At 40.0% G+C, this 27,816-nt stretch overlaps 1 protein-coding gene across 1 annotated transcript; it reads right to left on the reverse strand.

The window, feature by feature from the left end:
- Window positions 1-4,434: 4,434 nt before the first annotated feature.
- LOC126203224 (gonadal protein gdl) lies at window positions 4,435-27,741 on the reverse strand. Its single transcript, XM_049937469.1, has 4 exons — window positions 27,633-27,741; window positions 27,290-27,450; window positions 13,944-14,077; window positions 4,435-5,748 (listed from the first exon to the last, which is right to left on the reverse strand). Exons 1-4 carry the CDS (start codon window positions 27,737-27,739, stop codon window positions 5,611-5,613), a joined length of 540 nt encoding a protein of 179 aa, XP_049793426.1. The 5' UTR covers window positions 27,740-27,741; the 3' UTR covers window positions 4,435-5,610.
- Between the last annotated feature and the right edge of the window lie 75 nt (window positions 27,742-27,816).

Consider the following 27,816-nt stretch of genomic DNA (forward strand, 5'->3'; position numbering starts at 1 on the left):
GCTGCTAGGCTAGTCGCACGAAGCGGCGGCAGCACTGACTGCAAGTTAAGAGGAGTTGTAGGGAGGGGATAAGCAGTAGAAATGAAGGAGCAAGCAGTGCACATACTCAGCTGCTCCAAGCCAGTGACAATGCATGACATCTCAGCAAACAAACCATTTCATCTACTGAGACGAAAAACGAGATTTTTTCCAGTGTTTTTTTAATTCCCTGAACTTGTGGCAGCCCTGGTTATGTATTATGGTTATATGTATGTTGCATTATTTCTATGAGAAAGGTTTATGGGGAACATCTATGCATAGATAGTAGGATATAGAACTACAACTAAAACATTAGCACATCTCATTTAAATCATTTGTTTTGTTTTAAATGTAGTTTGTATAGAAGTAGATAAGCAGACAGGAAGTAAGTTGGTAGTAAGTGAGAATGAGAACAGATGTATGTGACACACTTTAGCTTGTAACTTTTAGATTGAATATTCTTGATAATGAATGTCTTCTAGATCAATTCCATCATTTAAGATCATGAGAAATTTGAGAAAGGACACTGTGGAGTCAGTGCAATGCTGAGCCAGACAAGTCATTGTTCGTCCTTCAAAGTGAAAACACATCATACCGGTATTAGGGGAATATACTCTGTTTCAATCCAAGAAGCTTGCAACTAAATGCCCCAGGGATCATTACAAGTAAAACAGAATTTTTCCACAAGATAGGGTCTGTCACTCATCACCACATCTATGATACTGCCTCTGCCAGGCAGCAAACCAATGACTGCAGAGTGTGTCCATTCTAGGCACAGGGACGCCGCCTCGCTGCCACACTGCAGCCATCCACCAGCATGCTGTGGTAGCCATGCCACAGCTACCACACACAGGAAACACGTCAGAACAGCCATACTGGTGTGCTGAACCATGTCTGGTAGTGTTCATCAATAAAGTGTTCTGTCAACTGATTGACCACCACCACCACCACCCACTCCATTGCCAACCTTCCCCCTGAACCACTCACCCACTCCTACTGTGCAGTAAATGCCTGTTGTATGCTGGAGACTTCCAAGCATTTTTGTGACACTCTCCCTCTGACTACACCAACCTGTGATGAAAGATTCTGCTCTTACCTGAATTTCACAGTTTATTTCATTAATCCAACTTGGTAATAGGTCTTATCAGAGAAATAACCATAATATGGTGAACAGAAGCTACAAAATGTAGTAACTTTGAGACACATTGTAATTCTTTTGTCAGTGGTTCATACCCCTCTGAACAGTTACTCTGCATAATTCTTAGTCAGTGACATGTGTAAACTATGCATTATACAGGATTTCTATGGTAACAAACTTCTGACTATTAAGATAGTATTTAAGATGACCTTATTTTGCAACACACTGAGTGATAATTGCTCCTCATATATTGTAACATACCAGTTATTTAACTTGTAAAAAGCTTTTGCATGCAAAACATATCCATGAAAATAGAATTTATATTTCATTTTAACTCCCCCCCCCCCCCCCCCCCCCCCCGTTCAAAAGCTTGTATTAAAAAACTCTCTCTTATGTGCACCTTCTCTCTAAATACTCTTCTTGTTGACTTCTATTAAGCCATTTTTCACAACCATACATGTTTCTTTCAATTTGCAACTCAAATGCCATAGAATGATTCCCTTCTTAGTACATGGCTTGTAGTGAATCATGAAAAAAAGACACACAATTCCAAATGATTGGTACTTTAGCAGCCAGCAGAAAAGAAAAATGGGAAATTTGAAGAAAGTTAGAAAATGTCCGGAATGAACAGAAAGGTAGGGAACTCAATTTCATCCACTTTCACAGTAGTTTCTCAGATCTAACTGATCACTAGTGCAGACTGCATAATATTTTCAAAGTTTACATTAAATATGAAATTTTAGTATCTGTGAATTAAACTGATGCCACAGAGGTAGCTGTGTGAGAACTTTGTAGTTAAAATTTTTTGCTAAGTTTATGTCAATACTATCACTGCAATCTTAATTTTATATTATTTCTGTAACTTATCAAGTTTCCGTTCTGTTCGAAAATAATTGTCCAAAGACACCTGCTGGCTTAAGGCACCCCTATGAGTGACTGCTGCCAACGGAAAATGGGTGACATGTAAAAATAAAAATACAAGCGAGCCATAAAACTAACATGAATTCTTTTCCTGTAGGTAGAGTGGAGGTAACAAATGTTCTCCTACTAGGTGTGTTTACCACACACAGTTCTGAATCAACTGAAAAACCACTATAGACGGTGAAGTGTCCGGCTGAAGTACTTGTTTTTGTAAGTGCTACTTCTACTTCTGGAAGTCTTTGCAACTGCAGACATTACACAACAAAACACTAACATAAGTCATCTATTTCCTGTTAGCAGAATCAGTAGCTCAAGCCATATGGATACAACATAGAAATGAAGCAACAACTGACCCCGAGAGTGGCTGCCTTGTCACAACCTCAAGATCACATACAATTTGGTGATCTGAGACAGTATTCGTAATGTGGAAAATAACAGCCTGCTACATACTGCAAGTTTTTGAAAGAAACTGCCAAATACCTACAATAACTCATTTTTCTAACCATACATTTTCAATTTTTTTTATTATTCTTCCTGATTTTAAGAAACGCAGAAAAGCCACAAGTGTATGATGGAAAAAAGGGGGAAAAAGACAACAAAAACAATCTCTAACGATGCCAACTGAGCTAAGTTTGTGTTTCTCGAAACTACCACAGCATACAAATAGCTCTCTAAAGGTTAAATATCAAACATTAATACAGAGCACAGCGGATGTTTCACTAAAAACTTGAATTCCTAAATTACTCTAATAGATAATATTCTGAAAAAGGCGCTACCTTCCAGCCTCTAAACTCGATTCCCTGGCTGTTGATGGAGACTACAGTTTAAAAAACCATGCAAACTGTGGTTAGAAATGGTTTTCTGGTTTATTGCAAATATGGAAGTCGCCTCTTTCTTTAGAGACAGGCAGACCGACTGACGGAGAGAGGGAGAGGGAGAGACTGCTATATGTAACAGTTTAAATGTGACGCCTTTTTTTTTGTTGTTCTTACACAAAACAGTTCAACAATGATGAATTTCTCATCGCACCATTAGGTAAAATAATTTATCCAGTTCAGATATTGAACTAATAAAAATAAAATTGATTACCAGCACATATAACACCACATTCGTACCAAATAAAATGACAAAATACTAAAAATATTTATGACAAAAAAGAAACCAATATACACAACCAAATCAGGAAAGTCAATACAGTTCTGTTGAATGATTCAAGTATGGTCTTTATTGAAATGGTCTTTCTATGAAATGCATCAAAGAATTTGAATATAGCCAGAAACTTTTCATTAGATGTGTTCAGTCACTGATATCCAGTGGGTGTACCATAAATAGATCCACTGAAATTGGAATTTAACTTCCTCATCAGCCAAATAAATTTCGCTATGTTTGGTGTTAGAAACCAGTGGCAGTTTCCACAAAGTGACTATATATTTGTTTCCAAGATCATAATCAATCAAATTTTAATCATTTTTAATGGAAAATGTAAGACACTCTTCACCATACTTTGATCCTATTCACTCAAGTTCCAAAATGGCAATCTTTACGTGCAGCATGTACTAATTTATCTTTTTACAAGTTCTCATGCAAAAGTAAATCAAGTGAAATGTTTACATATCTGTCTTTGCACCCAGTATTATTTAATGGTTTCCTTCATTAAGATAATAGCTATCGTAACTATGATCTTGCACGTGCCCCTTTGTGAAGTGTAAAATACTGTCCTGATGAAGCTGTTAGAAACAATTCCATGTAGTTTAATGTACAAGACTGAACTGGTACAAACAGACGGAAAAAGACCAGAGAGAATTAGGGTCTCCAAATCTACATGACAGAAATGAAATCATAAAAATCACAAAAACATGGGGTTTTGAGGAAGAAGAGAGGAAAACTAACCGACATTAGTGGTTTGCGCAACAAAAACTAGCCCATTCATTGCGTATGAAGGAATACTGAATGAAAAGGAAGGCCAAAAAATGTTGATTACGCGTGGTCATAAGTGATCCATCCATGAAGAAGAAGAACTTCATGTGTTTGCTACAGCATACTGCATACTTCTCTGCCAAATTTCTGTGGATCAAACAAAAGTTTCAAGGCACATAAAAATTTCATTATAGTCCTGCTAACCTCCATAGGACCTATCAACTTGGCAAAAGAATCATCAGTGTCATCAAAACAGATTCCCTTATGCTAAGTCAAATCCTGAAGACTGTGCTGTATCATATCATCTGAATGTTTCATGTTCTTTCCTGCAAAATTTGTGCTATGTATGTTTTTCATCATTGTTGGAGATGCTCTCAATTAGGTATTATAATAGGAAAAACATTTTTCGTGAATTATCAGTTATTTATTACAATATTTTTATCATACAAAAATAATATAAAATTTTGACAGACTTAAAACAGCTGTATTAGTATTTACATATCTTTCAATTTATGTCATCATCAACTGGCAGGTTGCTAAAGTGACAAAAACATAACATTAGTACCCTGTTTGATGATATTAAACAGAGTAGGCTTGAGTCTGTATATTCATATGCATACACACACACAATAAGAAATAAATATGTCAGAAACTAAATATAAGTCATCTAAAAATCACTGATTTACTATTCAGTAAAATATTTATTTAGCTTATGAACAAAATGCATTTCTTCAGGTTAATTTAGTTACTCAACAAACAATTAAAGAGTTTTAGTGAAGTAATCTGAAATAATGTCTATGGTTTTGCTACAAATATGTTTCTTTTTTTCCACAAATGTTATATTACATCAATGTAGACATATTCTCTGCCAAAAGTTAAGGTATGAAAAATGTGTATTTATGTCTCATCCTATATTTCCATTGGTAACACAAAACAATGAAACAAGATGACAAGTACAATATGTTGATTTTGTAATGTGTACTATACATGTTTCTTAGAAATACAAGCAAGTTCTCTACTCATGTACAAATGGTCCATCTTACTTCTATGGTTACATGACAAGTTGTAAAAGAACATGAACAACAATGTAACACCAATTGCTTATGCTCATTTAGAATTTTAAACCAAATAGTCATGATTTATACATACATACGATATTTGTTAAAAATAATATCCCAAATATTTATATTGCTATAGCACTTTAAAATGCCTACTTTTCCTTTAAATATTGGGTGATGTACTTTACAATTGCAAATGACACTGTTACATTCCAACACTAGTATGGATTTCTTAATGATTGTAGTTTATCCTATGAACAAGCAATGGTAATGGCCCATTTTAATACAGTGAAAACTCCAAGCTTTTGGTTACTTGAAAATATAATCTCTCAAGTGAACCAAAACAAATTGGCTGCCTGAACAGCAAGTGATCATGCTTGTGCCACCTAACTGTAATCTATTGTCCAGTTTAATTCAAAACTACTACTTAATACTTCACATTTACCATTCACGAGGATAGTCACAGGAACCGGAAAGATCCGATAGCTTCCACTGACCAATGGCATTCTGCAATGACACCACGAAGTGTAATCACAGCAGAAAGCCATGTTCATCTCGTCAGGTGGGTGTTTTCATCTTACTGAGTCGTAAAATGAAGTCAAGTAGATGCATTTGCACTTTCACTTCAAGTGGATTGTTTGTAACATAAAAACCTGGAACTCCAGCCTTCTCCAGAACTACTTGTTGGTCTGAAACCTGACAAATTCAACATAAATGAGGAAGCATTCAACAATCGAAAATCAAGGATGGAATGTAACAATATTATGAAAAGGATAGTTGCTACCCACCATATAAGGGAGAGATTTCTGCCAACAAGACCTTTGTCAGAGATAAAAAACACACACACCTACAACTCACAGTCTCTAGCTGCTGAGGCCAGACTGTGAGCAGCAGCCTGTCTGGATCCTTCCCACCAACACAAGCTTTTATGAATTGTGCACGAGGGAACTCTTCCTTCAATATATCCTACATTCTCTTAATTCTTCTGGCCTCAACCTTCATTAGTTTTTGTCCTTACCCTCTAGCCCCTTACCTGTTGCCATTCCAGCACTACATAGTTCTCTATTCGACCAATGCACCCACAGTCTTTTGCCCCTCTCCTTTTCCGCTAACCCTCTCTGGCCCTCCATCTAAACTCCTGACTGCACCTAGCTGTCCAAAACACTCTCCACCTCGTCCTTGTATGCTCCTGCTAAGTAGCACTTTACTGTCCTCCACCTCTATCCTGCTATCCCCACCCTCCATGCCCCAGCCTCCTCCTTGCTCCCATCATGTGCTGATGCTCGCAGTGTGGCCTCAGCAGCCAGTGACTGCAGTCGTGTGTGTGTGCGCGCGGGCGGGCGGGCTGGCACATTTTCTATCTTTGATGAAGGCCTTGTTACCCGATAGCTCATTTTCTGAGTGTTTTTGTTGTGCCTACTTGTGACTTAGCATCTCCACTACATGGTGAGTAGCAACTACTCTTTTCCTAATATTGTAACAACATTAAGTTAAATATTCTATAACTACAATTATATAATCTCCATGTAGATTCTCATACAGATCCCCATTACCATTTATTTATTTATCTCTATTTCCTCTGCTCCATAAACTTGAAAAATAGTGAGGCTCTATTGTTTTTCTTTTTTTTTTCTCTCTCTCTCTCTCTCTGTCTGCCACTGTTTAATGGGCCGCAGATAAAACTTAATGCCGGTATGGTTAATTTTATTTTTTGTTTAGTTAACAAATAAACTTGGGTGGAAAATCATCCCATATTATAATCTCATAATTTTTATGGCATATTTTATCAGTACTTGGGAAATAACACAGTAACAACTGAAATACGCAATACTGATGTTACACAATAATACATATTTTACAGTTTCTTGTGAACCAGTTTTTCGCTTTCAAAGCCACCCTCAAACAACTTAAGAATAAACAGGTAGTCAATACATTGTCAGTGAGTGTTTATAGCTGTACAGAAACTGTTTTTCCATGGACAGGTCACCTCTCAATATTTTTCTATGCGAAAATCACAAGTATAATGAAATACACATAGAAGCTATGAACAAATTAACAAGTGAGTACTACTATGTTATATGCGCAAAATGTTTAGCGAATGTGATGAATAGACAAACAAGGGGACAGAGGGTAGAGAGAAGTCAATGAAATGTCGGTGGGAAAATTACACTAGTTACATTAACCATATTACCTAATGGCGAGAAAAGACTGCTGCTAGTTTAGCAAGGCTACGATAAATAACTGGATGACGTGATCATTCCTCCCCCCATGAACCATGGACCTTGCTGTGGTGGGGAGGCCTGCGTGCCTCAGCGATACAGATGGCCGTACCGTAGGTGCAAACACAACGGAGGGGTATTTGTTGAGAGGCCAGACAAACATGTGGTTCCTGAAGAGGGGCAGCAGCCTTTTCAGTAGTTGCAAGGGCAACAGGCTGGATGATTGGCTGATCTGGCCTTGTAACATTAACCAAAACGGCCTTGCTGTGCTGGTACTGCGAACGGCTGAAAGCAAGGGGAAACTACAGCCGTAATTTTTCACGAGGACATGCAGCTTTACTGTATGATTAAATGATGATGGCGTCCTCTTGGGTAAAATATTCCGGCTAGGTAAAATAGTCCCCCATTCGGATCTCCGGGCGGGGACTACTCAAGAGGACGTCGTTATCAGGAGAAAGAAAACTGGCGTTCTACGGATCGGAGCGTGGAATGTCAGATCCCTTAATCGGGCAGGTAGGTTAGAAAATTTAAAAAGGGAAATTGATAGGTTAAAGTTAGATATAGTGGGAATTAGTGAAGTTCGGTGGCAGAAGGAACAAGACTTGTGGTCAGGTGATTACAGGGTTATAAATACAAAATCAAATAGGGGTAATGCAGGAGTAGGTTTAATAATGAATAAAAAAATAGGAGTGCGGGTTAGCTACTACAAACAGCATAGTGAACGCATTATTGTGGCCAAGATAGACACAAAGCCCATGCCTACTACAGTAGTACAAGTTTATATGCCAACTAGCTCTGCAGATGATGAAGAAATTGATGAAATGTATGACGAGATAAAAGAAATCATTCAGGTAGTGAAGGGAGATGAAAATTTAGTAGTCATGGGTGACTGGAATTCGTCAGTAGGAAAAGGGAGAGAAGGACACATAATAGGTGAATATGGATTGGGGGGAAGAAATGAAAGAGGAAGCCGCCTTGTAGAATTTTGCACAGAGCATAACTTAATCATAGCTAACACTTGGTTCAAGAATCATAAAAGAAGGTTGTATACCTGGAAGAATCCTGGAGATACTAAAATGAAGCAGGCAAAAAGGAATACAAACGTCTCAAAAATGAGATTGACAGGAAGTGCAAAATGGCTAAGCAGGGATGGCTAGAGGACAAATGTAAGGATGTAGAGGCTTGTCTCACTAGGGGTAAGATAGATACTGCCTACAGGAAAATTAAAGAGACCTTTGGAGAGAAGAGAACCACTTGTATGAATATCAAGAGCTCAGATGGCAACCCAGTTCTAAGCAAAGAAGGGAAGGCAGAAAGGTGGAAGGAGTATATAGAGGGTTTATACAAGGGCGATGTACTTGAGGACAATATTATGGAAATGGAAGAGGATGTAGATGAAGATGAAATGGGAGATAAGATACTGCGTGAAGAGTTTGACAGAGCACTGAAAGACCTGAGTCAAAACAAGGCCCCGGGAGTAGACAACATTCCATTAGAACTACTGATGGCCTTGGGAGAGCCAGTCATGACAAAACTCTACCATCTGGTGAGCAAGATGTATGAGACAGGCAAAATACCCACAGACTTCAAGAAGAATATAATAATTCCAATCCCAAAGAAAGCAGGTGTTGACAGATGTGAAAATTACCGAACTATCAGTCTAATAAGTCACAGCTGCAAAATACTAACGCGAATTCTTTACAGACGAATGGAAAAAACTGGTAGAAGCGGACCTCGGGGAAGATCAGTTTGGATTCCGTAGAAATTTTGGAACACGTGAGGCAATACTAACCTTACGACTTATCTTAGAAGAAAGATTAAGAAAAGGCAAACCTACGTTTCTAGCATTTGTAGACTTAGAGAAAGCTTTTGACAACGTTAACTGGAATACTCTCTTTCAAATTCTGAAGGTGGCAGGGGTCAAATACAGGGAGCGAAAGGCTATTTACAATTTGTACAGAAACCAGATGGCAGTTATAAGAGTCAAGGGGCATGAAAGGGAAGCAGTGGTTGGGAAAGGAGTGAGACAGGGTTGTAGCCTCTCCCCGATGTTATTCAATCTGTATATTGAGCAAGCAGTAAAGGAAACAAAAGAAAAATTCGGAGTAGGTATTAAAATTCATGGAGAAGTGAAAAGTTTGAGGTTCGCCGATGACATTGTAATTCTGTCAGAGACAGCAAAGGACTTGGAAGAGCAGTTGAACGGAATGGACAGTGTCTTGAAAGGAGGATATAAGATGAACATCAACAAAAGCAAAACGAGGATAATGGAATGTAGTCAAATTAAATCGGGTGATGCTGAGGGGATTAGATTAGGAAATGAGACACTGAAAGTAGTAAAGGAGTTTTGCTATTTAGGGAGTAAAATAACTGATGATGGTCGAAGTAGAGAGGATATAAAATGTAGACTGGCAATGGCAAGGAAAGCGTTTCTGAAGAAGAGAAATTTGTTAACATCGAGTATAGATTTAAGTGTCAGGAAGTCGTTTCTGAAAGTATTTGTATGGAGTGTAGCCATGTATGGAAGTGAAACATGGACGATAACCAGTTTGGACAAGAAGAGAATATGCTTGTGTCTGTATATGTGTGGATGGATATCTGTGTGTGTGCGAGTGTATACCCGTCCTTTTTTCCCCCTAAGGTAAGTCTTTCCGCTCCCGGGATTGGAATGACTCCTTACCCTCTCCCTTAAAACCCACATCCTTTTATCTTTCCCTCTCCTTCCCTCTTTCCTGATGAGGCAACAGTTTGTTGCGAAAGCTTGAATTTTGTGTGTATGTTTGTGTTAGTTTGTGTGTCTGTCGACCTGCCAGCACTTTCATTTGGTAAGTCACATCATCTTTGTTTTTAGATATATTTTTCCTACATGGAATGTTTCCCTCTATTATAATCACAAGATAATAATTTGGATAGAAGCTATCACATTTCTGGAAAATGGCATATTTCACCAAATTTGGCAATGTTAACCCAACCTATGGTCAGTCTTCTCCCCACTTTTAACCTCTACACATTACAATAAAAGGGTGGCTCTAAATAACTGTAGAATTCGTTTGCTTGAAAGTAATTCGTTCAAGCACAAGAGACAACAAACATACATAAAGTAGAAAAAGTTACACAACTGAGTTAACAAAAAATATTGGCCTATAAACTACTTAAATCAACCTTCAGACAAATTTATTTTTTATGTGGGTCAATGTACCAAAGAAACTTTGTTTTTAGTGTCCGTCCGTCCTTGCATGAAGACTGGATATTGCAATTTCCCTAAAATATCTTCAGCTGTTATAAACAAAACCTCATTTTGAATGTATTCAAAACAAGTTTTTAAGCATTAGAACTTCTTAGGCAATGAATTTCACATTCTGAATAGGAAAGCATTTTGAAAATAACAGACACATACATAAAAACTGCCGCTCTAATTGTTTTGTTTCCTGTTAAACTAAATTTTTATCAGAACAAAAGTCCTTTACTTTCAAGTTTCCACTGGAAGATGCTTTCAAATGTTCATGCATTTCTTTCTCATCATTACTAAACTGCTTCCTCTGTCTATCCATCTTCCATCCTCAGAGTAAAGTGCTGCTTGTGGCAAAAATGTTTGGATAATTTCAAGATTTTGGATGGATGAAGGATTACGTCTGTCTGTGTTTGATGAAATTTTATCTGCTGGATTGTTAACAGGGATAAGGACTCTGTTATCTGGTAGAACCTGATCAGTGTTACCACTCGCTGCATGCATTTCAACCTCATCAGTTATTTTGCTCCAGAACTTGAAAAGTAATAATACCTCTGGATTTTCTTCCCACTCGTGATTTAACACACATACTTATAATTTAAAGTTTCAGATACTTCCCAGAACAAATTTCTTAGTTTTTCATCTGTAGCAGACCTCTAAGCCTATTAACATATTCAGCATGTTTTCACGGGAAAACTTCATGTCTTTTTCATAATACAACTTTTTCCCAGGTTGAGTGGTTGCAAATGCAGCATTAGAACTTCCCAAGTCTACTCTACCAATGTACAGAAAGTTTCCTTAATAATTGAAAATCCCATGTTGGAACAGTCAATAACGAAGTCCACTCACATTTTTTTTTTTTTTTTTTTTTTAGACAGAATGTGTGCCACATTGCCCTGTAGACTGTCATGAGTATACACCAGAAATTTTATGTCTTAATATTGTTCTTATAAAATTGTACAAATTGTTTGCAGGAGTAACCTTCATTCCTTCATCAACAGCCTTCAGTGTGATTTTAACTTTGGTGAGAGAATACAGAAAACTCTCATTCTTTTATTGACTAATTTTTCCGACAAATAATGCACAAAGACCTTGAGTTAAAAAAATGTTAGTTTTGCATAGTCCCTACTGCATATTTTACTGTTACAAGCACAGATAAATTAATATGAAATGCCCAGGCAATACTACTAATTAGGTCCGAGTTAATACAAAAGTACCAAAAATATTCGAAATAAGCCTACTTGAATGACCAGAGGTTGAAAATACCGATACAGTTGTAAGGTTCTTTTATTTAGAACATGACCCGTTCTGGGCTCCTCAGGTGTTATACTGAAAATAGCAAGAGAGATTCTCTCATCTCTTGCTATTTTCAGTATACCACCTAAAGATGGGTGTATAAGAGCCCGAAACCGGTCTTTTCTAAATAAAAGAACCTTACAACTGTAGCAGTAATTTCAGACTGGTATAATGCTCAGGTGCGAATGCTCTTCTGACAGGATTGTATCTATTTAAATGAAATTATCCCAGTTATGATGCAGCCCAATTCTGCATTATGCATGTTTTGTAGTAGTTTTTAGAATGCAAAAAAACAGTACTCACATGATCCAATATGCATGGCCACGACTGAGAAACAAGACTAAATATGGATGTTCATGTCCATAGAAGTTTGATGAAATGTTTTTAGGTTGCATAATATTTAACATATATGAAATGAAAATATAATCCTTAACCTCACCTCCTAAGAAATTCAGTTTCTTCTGATGTTTCATATAACATGTACAATATCTAAAACAGATTTAAAAAACAACCCTCAATTTTTTCAAAACATATCTTTTCACAAAAGAGTGACACCAAATGAGAAGAAAGAATTGCTCATATAGACAATTGAATAGCACCTTTCATGTTTATGGTAAATTGTGGTAGGATTGTCTGGTATTCCGAAGAAGCTTAAAAATTAACTCATTACATCAAAGCAGCCATTAGTGGGATAATAGCCAAAACTAGAGCCCTGACCTTACTTTTCATTAATATGATCAGTGCATCATCAGATCCATGACACCTATGAATCTACATTCTACACAGAAAATTCTGAGTGTTGCAGGAATATTCAAAAAGAAACTAAATTTCATGAACAGAACAGATAATCAAGCAAGTACTCAAAACTAATGCACTTACAAACATACTACAGAAAATATACAGACAATATCGTATACAAACAATCTGTTCACTGAGCCATCAACTGAGGCATTGTCAATAAACTGGTATGTAAAGGTGTCCTATAGTTAACATATCAGAAAAACAATCAAGCATGCCAATGCCACTAAGGAGCTGATCGTTGAATTTTCAGACAGGAAGTCAACAATTTAATGCACAGTATGTCAGGAGAAATGGAACTAGGACAATGTTTCACAGTGAGTAAAGATCACACGTTATTTACACTTCCACAGGCACATTGGTGCAAAAATTAACACTTGATTATAACATTGTGGCTTGTCTTTGACAGTATTTTGCCTATGTGAAAAATGACGAGAGTTTTTGGTTCCACATTAAAAATTTACATGCCAAAATAATCGGCTGGATAATCTGGTTTAACAGAATTCTTTTTTGGCAGTCTACCTCTCCCTTCATTCTGTCCTTTCACACTTTCTATTCGACTATGTTCAACACAGTACTGCTCCTGCCAGCCTCTGCCCAGGGAAGCTCTCGTTTGTACTGTATTATTAGCTAGCTGTCACTCCCACTATAATGTCTCACCTTTCTCTCTTCCTTATTAACATCACCTGCTTCAGCTGACACTACCATCAACCCAGTTAGGCTACAGTGCCAGAGAGAAGGAGAGGGAGAGGGAGAGGGAGAGGGAGGGGGGAGGGGGAGAGAGAGAGAGAGAGAGAGAGAGAGAGAGAGAGAGAGAGAACAAACATTTTAGGAAATTTAAAAATCTCTATAATATCACTCAGTATTTCTGTAATTGTCACTGCATGTGAAAATGTTGTGAATAATTTATTCTGCTTGGTAAATTTAAGTCCTGGTGTTAGCAAAAGTACTTATACTCTGAATAGAAGTGGCTGTTTGTTGTTGAAGAACAATCTAACCAGTCATTTGATGTGCTGTATGAAAAGTCCCTTCTTCAACAATTATCCCAATAGATAACTACCACACAATAGTGGTTGTAATATTAATATAAAATATACTTAATGTCAATTTCCCACCAATAATATTTATTGTATTTGAGTATCTTTATTCAAAATAAAAAGAACTGTTCCTACTTCAGTCTCAAAATTTCGTAACATTTAGTTTCAGATAATAATTCAATTTTCTGCATACAGAACACAGCTTCTCGTGCTTACGGTACGAAAACCAGAGAGAAGATTGCTGAGTATCTTTACTATGTAAAACATAACAATGGTTACATTAAAATTAAGAATAGAAGATTAATATCTCACCTTCTGATCTAGCTGAAGCACTAATTTCATATCTGTTTGCTTCATTTCTTCGCGATGTTTTCTGATCAACAGTAGCCGTTGAGCATTTCTTATTGTCTCATCAGTAGTCTGGGTCGTGATCTCCTGTAATTCCACTGAAAATAAAAATAATTTGTATTTCATTAAATAATTCAAATTTATAGATTATGAAAATGCATTTTTCTTTTTATAACTTCCGCAAAGTATTAACATGTCAAATGAAGGTGGCGATGTCTCCTCTAAATTGAAACAAATTTCACTCACAAGATTTTTATACAATGCAGAGTCTGTGAGCCTAGGAGTGCAATAGATTTTATAACATTTTAATTCAATTTATTTACTACTGAATTCAATGCAAAATGTTGTCAACTTTGTGTAAATTTCAGTTCAGACAACACAATTAGCAGGTACAAATTCTACAATCATGCAAAGAAGTAAGAGATATGCTCTGTTTCTATGTGAAATGTGTCTGCTACAAAAATAAGAAAAAAGTAGCTCAGAATCTGGGTTGAGAGGAACCATTGAAAATCCAAAACTAGGAATGATAGCAAATAACAAAATTTTGCTTTCCATGAGCATACAGTATAGTCAGACAAAAACAGGATTAAATTTAAAGGTCCCTCCCCTCACCAGTAGGGCCTCCAGTATGAACTATATGGAAATACGACTTATTTTTTATTTATTCGTTCGGCATATACAAGGCAAATATTACAGTGTCATTACAATCCACCAGGAAATTACAACACTACACAATGCTAGTTTTGAGCCAATCTATGGCTAGGTCAGGCAAGTAATGTATGTCCTTCAGTTCACCACTATATCCTACCACTTCACACACCAGTAGGTGATCCATTGTCTGTATTTCACCACATTCACACACAGGACTCTCCGCAAGTCCCCACTTATTCATTAGATGTTTGCATCTTCTCACACTTGTTCTAAGGCGATTTAAGGCAACCCAGAGCTTCCAAGGGAGATCAAAACCATTTATCTTCTTGCTGGGGTCATCGATAAGCTTTTGGTTCTTGTGTGTCCCTTTGCACCATGATTCCCCCCAGGCTAGCTTTGGGTCGAAGTCCTGTAATTCCCTGCCAATCTTCCAAAAGGGGGACCTAGATTTTAGCCTGTTGATGGGTGATAAGTCTTGGTGTATAGGGAGTTCTGGATTGTGTACGATCTCCCTATATATTCTTGAGGTCGCCATGGAGCGCCTTATATCAGGGGGTTCTATGTTGGCAAGGACTGGGAGCCAGTCACATGGGGTAGCCCTAAGTGTGCCCGAGATAATTCTCATCGTTTCTTTCAATTGGGTGTCTACTTTATTTACATGCGCACTTTTCGCCCAGACTGGTGAACAATATTCAGCCACGCTGTACACAAGGGCTAATGCTGACGTCCTTAGTGTATTAGCTCCGCACCCCCATGATGTTCCGGCCAGTTTAGACATAATGGCATTTCGAGATTTTAATTTCTGTTTGGTGTCTTCCAGGTGGGAGCTAAACATTAGTGTACGGTCTAATTTTACTCCCAGATATTTGGGCTTATCTTCATGTATGATATGCCGGTCATTCAGGGAAAGCTGTAGTTTCCTGCTTGAAGCTCTGTTATTAAGGTGCATTATGGTACTGGTCGTTTTATTTGGGTTGGGATGCAAATGCCACTTAAGGTAGTAGGTGTTCAGCACTTCAAGGTCCGCATTCAATGTTTTTTCAAGATCTTCGAAATTTTTGCTTTGGTATGCGATGGCCAGATCATCCGCATATGCAAATTTACGCGACCTGGTGCTCGGCATATCACATATGTATAAATTAAAAAGGGTCGGCGCCAGGGCTGACCCCTGCGGCAGGCCATTGTTTATGACCATGCTTTTGCTGCTCTTTCCATGGAGATAGACCTTGATCTTCCAGCTTGTCAGCATATTTTTTAGTAATGTGTATGTCTCATTGCATTTGATAATTCGAGTAAGCTTGAGCAGTAGTCCTTCGGTCCAGGCAGTGTCATAGGCTGATGTACGATCTATTAATACCAGGCCCGTTTTCAGCTTGTTCTCATAGCCTTTCTCTATATATGTTGTAAGGGACAAAACTTGTTCACAGCAGTTCCTTCCCACACGGAACCCTGCTTGATAGTTCGGGAGGTTCGCCTCAATGTATGGTGCTAGTCTGGCCAGTAATATTCTCTCAAATAGTTTGTAAGAGGTACAAAGCAGTGAGATCGGTCTATAGTTCTTTGGATTATCTCCATCCTTCCCTGGTTTCAGTACCGCTATTACCTTAGCTTCTTTCCATAACTTCGGGAGTGCACCTGATTTAATGCATTCCGTGAAGAGCTTGGCCATCCATTTCCTCCCAATGGGTCCCAGCTCCCTCAGAAATTCTGGGAGGATTTCGTCGGGTCCGGCTGCTTTCCCTGTTTTCATTAGTGTTAGGGCCTGGGTAATCTCCTCAACGTCTACTGCTTTGACAATATCTAGATTAATTGGATTATTGGCTAGTTCCTTGGTTAGGTTCCTGGAGATCCTTTTCTTCTCCTCAGTCTTCAGGCGTATTTTGGAGGTCGCTATTTCGGATGGGCCCACACCCGCGGCCGATCTTCGTGGAGTTGTGGCACCACCCAGTTTCCGTAGTAGACCCCAGCTCTTCCTGCTAGAATGGGTGACATGTAGACAACCTCCAAGATGGTGCTCCCCGGGCAACACTGCAGTAAAATGCAACGGCAAAAAGTCTACACAATTCCGGTGACCGGACGCTCAAATGCTTCCCGGCCCACAAGAAGGCAAACAATTCAGAAATACGACATTTTACAAGTAATAAATTCCAGTAGCTCCAATATAATATTTATTTGCTTTTCTCTAGATATTTGTGTGCAACAAGGTTGTCTGTTTTGGCTTACAATGCCATTTCCAAGTGCACCTGTGAGTGTTGTGAATAATGAAACTTTTTCACATCTTACTTATGATCAAGAAAGTATTTTTATAGATTACATTTCTACTGAAGTCTAGGTGGAGTTGACGATCATATGGCATTCAGGGGCCACCTATGATCATTCAGCTGTTGTAACACAATTTTTTTTCATGATAATAGTGGTTTGACAGCTATCTGACAATTGGGACCCTTCAATGCTGTACGCTTACAGATTTTTTATCTTTGAGAGTCACGGATGGCGTGTTTGTTACATACATATTATACAGTTAAATTTTTGTGTTTGTTATCTGTCCTGTTTATCCTTTCCCATCGCAACAAATTTCAATAAAATTTTCTAAGTAGAGCTTGTGTTTCACTTCAGTTTGCTCACTGAGTAAGTCATTCGAGAAATTATTTGTGTGAGTGTATATCTCCAATTCTTCGAAAATATTCGTAGTATGGCCTTTAGATATTTTGTCATTCTCCATCTTAAAAATGAAAAGGAACCACAAAGGTCTTAAGACACTTCTCTCCACAATCAAGTCGTTATGTTCAGAACAAAACAACACAAATTTATCACAATTTCAGGTAAAACAGATTATGTTAAAAACATGCTATGTAACTATCGTAGTGAAAAATATTACAGGGTGATTAAAAATGGTTCTTCTTATTTTCAGTGATGGAGAAATAATTATTGTTGCAAATGCTGCTGCTTTGAGATTATTATTCAAAAATACCTAAGAAATGGCTGGAAAAATATCAAAAGGTAAGGACTAACGTTTGTAATGGAATGGGTGTGGGTCCTCATTTTAAATTACTCATGAAACATGATTATTATTTGACTGGCTGCACAATGTATTGTGATGACTTCAGTTTCACAAAAGAGACAAATTGGCATGTTCATCATTAAGACTCTGCTGTTCTTTCTTTAGATCAAGAACAGATACACTATTTGACATTTAATTCACACATTAATATACACACCAATATTGCTGGCAGTTGACTATAATATGCGCACATGATCAAAATGCTGATTATATGCCTCTTAATCTATTTAATTTTCACTATTCCTCTCACCAAACAGTGGCAGAATACAAAACAAGGATTTACATATGTAAGCTTTCGGAGCCAGTGGCTCCTTCTTCTGACAGAAAGGTTGAAGGGGAAGGAAGAGGGGTAAAGGAAAAATGGATTGTTTAGGAAAAGCAGTAGAGTTTGGAAAAGTCACCAAGAACTCCTGATCAGAAGAGACTTACTGGACCGGATGAGAAGAAAAGACTGATTTCATAAGGCCATCCTTCTCATCATGTCCAGTAAGTCTCCTTTGACCCGGAGTTTTGGCACACTACCTCAATTCGCCTCTGTATCCTGTCTTGTCAACTGCAGATATCTGATGATGATGATGATGATGATGATGATGATGATACTGGTTTGTGGGGCACTCAACATTGAGGTCATCAGCGTCCATACAAGTTCCCAATCTTTCCAGTTCCAATCTTGCCACTTCCTGCATGATGATGATATTATGAGGGCAACAGAAACACCCGGTCGCTGGCAGGGGGGGAGGGGGGGGGGGGGGAAGACTGCGGATATCTCTCATATATCCATTTCTACTGTTCTAATACTCTCCCTAACTTTGCTTCTGCACCTATATGATTACTCTGCAATACACACTTAAATGCTTGGCAGAAGGTTCACTGAACTATTTTTCACACACTATTTCCTTACAGTTACGATCTTGAACAGCACACGGACAAAATGAACTCTTCATTCACTCCATCAAGCTCCGATTTCTCGTATTTCATTACAATGATAATTTCTCCGTATGTAGCTGGACGTCGACAAAATATTTTCACAATCAAAGGAGAAAACTGGAGATTGGAATTTAGTAAAAAGATATTGCCAAAACATAAACTACCTTCGTTTTAACAATTGTTACTCCCAATTCATTTACCATATCAGTGACACTCCCTCCTCTATTTCGCAACAGTACAAAATGAGCTGCCCTCCTTGGACTTCTTCATTGTCCTCCATCAACTCTATTTGATAATGATCCCATACCGCACACCAATACTGTAACAGAGGATGGATAAGCTTACTTTAGGCAGTCTCTCTAGAGAAGTTGTGGCATCTTCTTAGTGTTCTGCCAATAAAACACTGCCTTTGGTTTGGTCTCACCACAACATTACCTGTGTGACACTTCCAATTTAAATTGTCTGTAATTGTTATCCCTAGACGTTTAGTTGAAATGAGAGCCTATAGGGCCAACGGCCTTGCTGCAGTGGTAACACTGGTTCCTGTCAGATCACCGAAGTTAAGCGCTGTCGGGCTGGGCTATCACTTGGATGGGCGCCCATCCAGTCTGCCAAGCGATGTTGGCAAGTGGGGTGCACACAGCCCTTGTGAGGCAAACTGAGGCTTTACTTGATTGAGAAGTAGCGGCTCCGGTCTCATAAACTGACATACAGCTGGGAGAGCAATGTGCTGACCACATGCCCCTCCATCTCCGCATCCACTGATGCTTGTGAGTTGAGGATGACACGGCAGATGGTCGGTACCACTGGGCCTTCCAAGGCCTGTTTGGAGGGAGTTTAGTTTTAGAGAGCCCATAGGGATAACCTCAAAATTTTCATTGTTTAGAGTCAACTGCCACTTTTTGTATCTTGTCTAAATCATTTTGCCACTGGTTATGATATTCTGATGACATTACTGGATGTTAAATGACAGCATCATCCACAAATAATCTGAGAGGGCTGCTCAGACTGTCTCCTAAGTCATTTATGTAGGTTAGGAACAGCAGAGGGACTATAACATTTTCTTGGTGAACACTGAATGCCAGATATGACTTCCATTTTACTTCATGACTTTCCGTCACTTTCTAAAAGCTGTGCGCTTTCTGACAGGAAATCCCAAATCTAATCTTACTGCCGTATCTCGAGTGATCACAAAAGTAACTTGTAGACTGGGAAGCGGGAGACAGACCAGGGTAACTGGGCACACTACGGAATGTCAATAGACAGTGCTATAATTGAATAATCATACACATTTATATATCTTTTGAGAACTAAACAAGTAGAACATGACAAGCATTTCCAGTCTCTGAATAAAGTCTTTTGTCAACAGTGAACTATCTTCCTTGGTGTGTCCGTTCTCCCAGGCCTAACTATGAAGGCAGCAGCCATTATTGTGCGGGGCTGAGCTGTCGGACAGAGAAGGCAATCTGCGCTGATGAACTGGCCCACGAGCCCTGTCGTTGGCATCCATTATGCAATGCCTGAGAGGGTGCTGGTTTTGTTTAGTCTTCCCGGAGAGCGAAAGTTCGGCATCTCACTTGTGTATACTGCCATCCTGGCGCAGCCCTTCAGGGTCCACAGATAATGACATTTGCATGCTTCTGACAGCCAGCACCCGAATGGTGTCTTACAATAACACCACACCCCACAAGTAAGGTGATATCCAACGGCATGCAAGCTGTGTAGAAGATACTTGCTAGGAATGGCACTGAAAGCCTTCCAGAGAGCTAGGCAGTCAATGTCAGTGATATGAGTCTGTAATTCAGTGGACTAATCCTGTTTCCTTTTTTGAGTATTGGTGTGACCTGTTCAGATTTCCAGTCAATTGGCGCGTATCTTTTGTCATGATAGGATCTATCTGTGATTAATAGGCATGCAGCTCTTATATTAACATATTCTAAAAGGAATCCTAATTGGTATATAATCGTCCAGACTTGTCTTCATTAAGTGGTTCGAGCTGCTTTTCTACAATGAGGATACCTATTTCTGACTTACTCATGGTTGGTTGGTTGGTTTAAAACTGGGGGAGGGGGGAGGTGCGGGGAGGGGGGAGGTGCGGGGATGGGGGGGGGGGGAGGGACCAAGTTGCTAGGTCATTAGTCCCTTGCTCTGAATAAAACAATGACACATGGGTGAGAATAAAACAAGTGAGACTGACAACACAAAATGGAGAGACAGGAAAAACCACAACAACGACAGAAGGGCAACAAACACTTAAATGGACAAAAGGGGAGAAGAAAGCCACAGAAACGCAAGAAACAGGTAGAAGAGATTAAAACAACAAAACAGATTACCATGGCTGGCTGACCATGAGAATAAAAAGGAGAAGCCAGCCACTCTTCAATACAATGAAACCTCCACCCTAAAAGCACTAGGGTGGAGGACACAGGGGGACAAAGGACATGCACTAAAACTTAAATCAAATGAAAAAACCCACCCTCATGAATAAAACGTAAAACTAAATCAGCCGATGTGGTGTTGTCAGATAAAATTAGCGGCAATGAGTCCGGTAACCGAAGATTTCATCGCAGGGCAGTCAAAGTAGGAAAGTGCACCAGAATGTGGGCTACTGTCAACTGGGCGCCGCATCGACACTGAGGTGGGTCTTCACGGCGCAGGAGGCAGCCATGGATCACCCAAGCACAGTCAATGTGGAGATGGCAGAGAACCACAGAGTCCTTGTGAGAGGCCCGCACTGAGGACTGCCACACATTCGTAGTCTCCTTCATGGCACACAGTTAGTTGTGCGTACTGTCTCCCAAAGCCGAAAAACCTGGCAGCGTAAAAACGAATGCAGGTCAGTTATTGGAATGCCAATCTCCATAAGCGGTTTCCGTGTAGCCTGTTTGGTCAGCCTGTCAGCAAGTTTGTTGCCTGGGATTCCAACATGTCGTGTGGTCCACACAAACACCAGTGAATGACCGGACAATTCCAGGATACAAATGGACTCCTGGATGGTTGCTACCAAAGGATGACGAGGATAGCACAGGTCGATAGCTTATAGGCTGCTCAAGGAGTCAGTACACAGAAGAAACTACTCCCCAGGGCATGAACGAATGTGCTCAAGAGCATGAGATATAGCCACCAGCTATACAGTGAAAACACTGCACCCATCGGGCAAAGAATGCTGTTCAATATGTCCTCCATGGAGATACGCGAAGCCGATGCGACCATCAGCCATCGAGCCGTCTACGTAAACCACTTTATGGCGTCGGCACATGTCAAGAATCGAGAGGAAGTGACAACGGAGAGCCGCGGGGTGAACTGAGCCCTTTGGGCCATGTGAAAGGTCCAGGTGTAGCCGCAGCTTAGGTGTACATCATGGATGTGTACACGAGTGGACCTCGAGTATAGGTGGTAAAGGCAAGGACTCCAGTTCAGATAGAAGGGATTGGACATGAACTGCAATTGTAAGCCCTAACCTGGGACACCAATGCGGGAGATGAACTGCCGTTGGTAGGAAAAGGAGACGATAATTTGGATGAGCAGGAGAACTATGGACATGTGCAACATAACTCGCGAGCAGTTGCGCACGTCTGACCTGCAATGGAGAGACTCCAGCCTTCGCCAGGACGCTGCTCAACGGAATCATCCTAAAAGCTCCTGTCACTTGTCAAACGCCACAGTGGTGGACTGGGCCAAGTAAACCCAATGCTGAGGGCACCACCAAATCATAAACCAGACTCCCATAGTCAAGGAGGGATTGAACAAGCACTCTGTAGAGTTGCAGCAGCGTAGAGCGATCTACACCCAGTCGGTGTTGCTCAGGTAGTGGAGGGCACTGAGGTGCTGCCAGCACTTTCGCTTAAACTGAAGAATGTGAGGAAGCCAAGTCAATCGAGCATCAAAAACCAGTCCTAAAAATCGATGTCTCCACTACAGTGAGGCGATCATCAATAAGGTAAAGTTCATTCCAGATGAACAGTACGACACCGACAGAAGTGCATAACACACGACTTTGCAGCCGAAAACTGGAAGCCATGGGCTAGAGCCCATGACTGCGCCCTGTGGATGGCTCTCTGTAGGTGCTGCTCAGCAACACCAGTACTGGGGGAGCAGTACGAAATGCAGAAGTCATCTGCATACAGAGAGGGCAAGACGGATGGCCCTACAGCTGCTGCTAGACAGTTAATGGCCACTAGAAATAGAGATACACTCAATACAGACCCCATTCTCCTGGATATGGGGGGAACTATGGGAGGCACCAACTTGGACACAGAAAGTACGAAGTGACAGGAAATTCTGGATAAAAATCAGGAGCGGGCCTCGGGAGACCCCACTCATGTAATGTGGCAAGGATATGATGTCATCAGGTGGTGTCATACACTTTTTGTAAATCAAAACAGATGGCAACAAGGTGTTGGCTCGAGGGACACATGTTTATCAGTGGTAGAGCGACCCAGGCGGAAACCGCCCTGCCACAAAGCCAGTAGGCCACGTGACTCCAGGACCCAAACAAAACGCCAACACACCCTAAGTTCCAGCAGCTTACAAAGAACAATGGTGAGGCTGATATCTATCCACATCAAGTGGGTTTCTGCCGGGTTTGAGCACTGGTATGGTGGTGCCCTACCGCCAGTGCAATGGAAAGAGACCGTCGCATCAGATCTGGTTGAAGATCACAAGAAGATGTCGCTTGTAGTCATGCGAGAGATGTTTAATCATCTGACTGTGGACCCACTCTGGCCCAGGAGCTGTGTCGGGGCAATGTGCAAGGGCTCTGAGGAGCTCCCACTCTGTAAATGGGTTGTGTAGTGAATGAGAGGACTTTCCCTTCCATCCACCATTTGAAAGTGCGAAAGGCTGAGGGACAATTCTCCGACGCAGTGGCGCAAGCATAGTGCTCAGCAAAATACTCGGCAATCGCATTTGCTTCAGTAGATAACATGGCATTTATGTTAACACCGGGAACACCTGATGGAGTCTGGTACCCAAAAACTCATTTGATCTTTGCCCAGGCTTGGGAAGGCGACGTATGGCACCCAATGGTCGAGATGTATCTCTCCCAACACTCCTGTTTCCGTTGTTTGATAAGCTGGCGAACACGGGCACAGTGTCGATTAAAGGCTATGAGGTGCTCCAGAGAAGGGTGCTGCTTATGCCGTTGTAGAGATTGCTCCCAAAGTAGGTGCTCTGGGAGCAACGGAGGAAGATTTTCCCCTGCCACCAAAGGGGCAGATGCATTCTGGTGGCCTGGAGGACCCCCTGTTTGTGGCATAGAGTGAGGAACCACTGGCACTTTGGACTGCGATGGTGACGTAGCTGCTGCATATGTCAACGTCAAATGAATGTGGTGTAATCTTTCAAATCTGATGGTCTAAATTGGCCTGGAGCTCGTTGACAGATGTAAGAGGAGATTGTGATAGAAAATGATCCCCTGGACCATGTTGATGCTTTTATGGGGAGTGGTGGGAACAGGAATATCACCCAGCCTGTCACAGGCGAGTACACTCGGGACTGGGCTTGGGATGCTGTCAAGTCTGCGCCATTTTGCATCTTGGACAGGGCTGTCACTTCTCCATACTTATCATCAAGGCGTTCAACAAAAAATTGAGGCTTCATAGATAGAAAGGTCTGCTACAGAATAAAAACCGAGGCGAATATGGTTCTCTCCGTTCTGCAGCCCTATGTTCCTCCCATGGTATAGCAAGGGAGGGAAACTATTTAGGGTCATACCTGTCGGCATTGGATTTTATCTTGCCCTTCTTAGAGACTGCTGGTGTTGTATGGTCACCAGCAGGAGACTGTCTGCTTCATTGCAGGTCATCCGCCCTGATGCCACCCACTCCGATCAGGGGCACTCACCACGGGCGCCACCCAGCCACAGCAAAGGCCAACTGGCATCATGGCCGTTACCAGGAGTTCTGATGCCCCAGGAAGATAGGCATCTACTCCTTGGGATGTGTGGGGAGTTTGCAGCTCAGGCATCGTCAGCAGTGCGATTCCTGTGTTGTCAGGGGGAGGGGGGGGGGGGGGGCTATTACCAAATGGGTACATGAGGGCCCCACCACAAACGGACTGGCTACCATGCTGGATATTGGGCGCAGAGAAATCCAACAGAAGAAGATGACATACCCCAAAAAGTGTCCTCACCCAAACAGTTGAATCGAAGGTGGAGATGAAAAGCCATGACAAGAAATTCAGGAGATCGAATCTACGGGCACTATGACTAACTCGTGCACCATGTAAGGCGTCCCTTCTCATATGGCCCGCACTTCTGTAGAATTTTGAAAGTGGCAGGTCAAACCATAGAATGGGACCTGAACTCAGGGTCTAAAAGTGTGAGACTCCTTTTAGTCGCCATTTATGACAGGCAGGAATGCCTCAGGCCTATTATAACCTCCAGACCCATAGGTAATATATACTACTACTTCTTTGGTGAAGGAATTTAAGGAAACAGTATTTAGTAACTGTGCTTTAACGGCACTGTTATCAGTAAAATTACCATTGCTATTGTGCAGTGAATGTAGTGATTGTGTCTTGCCACATCTCAGCTCCATGTAGAGCTATGTTCTCCAGCGCATTGCAGAATATTCTTTTCTTAGTGTCCCGCTGAGTATTATTATTCCATACCATCACATGCAAAGCTTTAGTTGTTCTCTTCAGCATTGCTAGACTGGATCTAATCTCTTTGTCATGTGTACTGGAGTTATGTATTATTGTTCCCAAATATTTGTGGCTTCTGTTGGATGTTATTTCTCCTTCACTTGTGTCAATTTTCATCAAATCCTGCCCCACACATACATCCCACTTTGTCCACATTTATTCCTAAGCCCCACTTGCTATTCTCTTTACACTTTCTTGGGATGTATTCCGTATCTGTATCATTAGTGATGTAAGTGTTTATTCACTTGTCTGTAGTATATATGACTTGTGTTTTTCCTTTTATTAAACTGAAAAATCCTACAACACTGTAAAATGATTTTAGATGAATATAAATTACTAAAACTAATAGTAACCAGATACAGGCACAAACAGAGATAGACCGGCCAGTGTCAAGTTATATTTTGGACCTATAATGATTTCTGTAACATAATTTATTGTGACTGATTGATCAGGCGGGTAACCTGAAATCTTAATCAGATTGGAAAATGAAAGGTTGTAAGTAGCGATGCCAATGAATATGATGACATGAGAATAACCATAATTCTTGTCATCATATATCTTACGAATAATGGATTTAAATGAAAAGTTTATATGCACGATTTTGATGATGTCCTAGGTCAAAGCTGTAATAATAAATTCTTATTTGGATAGCAGGTTTTGATATGCAGCTCTTAAAAGTGTACTGCTTAATATAATGATAACGATAAATAAATTAGTAACGAGCTTCCCACATGTAGTTGGTCACCTGGCCAACCACTGGATTTACTCTCAGTAATCCATTCCTCTGTAGCACAAACTGAGAAATGTCCCACCAACCTCCTCACAGAAAAGAAAATGAGCCTTCAGCTTATATCTAACACTTGCTTCCAGAAAAGAGTAATCTGATCAGTTTCTGAAACAATGCTGCATATTAACAGCTATCCTTAGATTTGAAGAACACTTCATAGGTGCCTACGAAGAACATTATTGATCTACTACTTGCATTCTGATTGTTTGGCACAACATTTTTAAGAATTAGTTTGTAGCTCTTTTGCATCATTTCAACAAGAATTGATGACACACAAATATTGGACTCACAGAGACTGTACTGTACATACAAAAGCAAATATCTCTTCTTCACGAGGTTACAGTTCTACATTCCCCCCCCCCCCCTTGGTATGAGAGGGGGACTAACTGTAACTCTAACTTTTGCAAGGCAACACTGTATTGGTCAATTAATTGTTCACACTAAGAAGAGTTACAGTGTGCTGGCTGACATGAGTAGCTGTTCTGATGAAAGTCAAATGGATTCAGCCAGTGCTGATGAGTTCCTGGTGTAGCCAACCTACTCAACTATAACTAGCAGGTGACTACATATTTGTGAACAAGAGTAGCAAATACATGGAGTTACATATCACAAAATGTTTTATCTAAATTTGAATGTATTTAAATTTTGTTTAATGAAGATGTCCATCACACAAAGTATTGAAAGCCATGACTGATAGCGACTGGAAACAAGTGTAGGCCTATATTGGTCTGAAATCATACACCTATCAAAGCAGCTACTTCCAGCAGCAATTATACTGTAGCTCTTAATAGACTGCACAATTAGTAATCATTAGTCTGGCAAAATTATATTAAGAGTAATTTATCTCTGTTAGTGAGGCGAAGTTTCAGTTTCATTGTAATGCCTGTAAATCATAATGAACTTTCGAAACGTTCCTTTTTAAGAAAGTCATGACACAAAAAGAAAATACAACATTAGGACTAAATACAGGATGAATTAAAGACATGTAATTACAGTAGACCAGAAAACTGACCCAACACGAAAGATCTTCAGTTATTAACGTTAGAGCTTGAGGGAAACACAAGTGTATCATTCACAACACAATATGTATAGTCATGTTATTTTCTACGTCTACATTCGTATATTCGTGTCTACATCTTCAGTTAAGTCACAACTGAACTGACGTTCTCATCTCATCAAAAGTTTGCAACTTTCGAGTTGTGTCAGCTTTCCAATCAAGGGCACGTATTCCAGTCTCACTTTTATGTCGATGGAGCACTTGCAGTCGTTGTTGGTACAAATGTTTTTCTGTAACGTGCTGTATCTCCATTAAACCTTTAACTATTTCAAAAATTGTATCATTCAAGAGACAATTTGCTAGTCCCGACAGTAGTTCGCAAGGCAAACGCTGCTGGTACTTCCTGAAATCAAATGTAGAAAGGAGTCTTTATCTTATACTTACTTGGTAATACGTACAGCACTATGCTATTTATCAAACAACACACAATTCTCAAACATGACACTTGTCATGCTTGAAACAGTCATTTACAAAAGGAAAAATAATATTGGGTACCATCGTGTAGTTTCATTTTATAGTACTTACAGTGGCAAACTGCTTGCCATTTCTTGAAGTTGTTCAAGCAAAAAATAAACTTTCTTTTGTAAGTCTACTGGCGTGAGTACTTGTTGTTGTTCGTCTCCTTCCGCCATAATTTACAAATACACTTCGTGAGTCAAAGATAACTCTGTTGCACAAGAGCCTATTTTCTATGACATTTCAAATTTTC

The sequence above is a fragment of the Schistocerca nitens genome, chromosome 9, assembly GCF_023898315.1.
Source record: "Schistocerca nitens isolate TAMUIC-IGC-003100 chromosome 9, iqSchNite1.1, whole genome shotgun sequence".
Lineage (NCBI taxonomy): Eukaryota > Metazoa > Arthropoda > Insecta > Orthoptera > Acrididae > Schistocerca > Schistocerca nitens.

Excerpts from the sequence above, each read along its gene's own strand:
- LOC126203224 (XM_049937469.1), bottom strand. The coding sequence starts at position 27,739 with ATGGCGGAAGGAGACGAACAACAACAAGTACTCACGCCAGTAGACTTA. Across the intron at positions 27,451-27,632 it reads ATGGCAAGCAGTTTGCCACT|GAAGTACCAGCAGCGTTTGC; the intron begins GTAAGTACTATA and ends ATTTGATTTCAG. Across the intron at positions 5,749-13,943 it reads TGCTTCAGCTAGATCAGAAG|GTTTCAGACCAACAAGTAGT; the intron begins GTGAGATATTAA and ends TGAATTTGTCAG.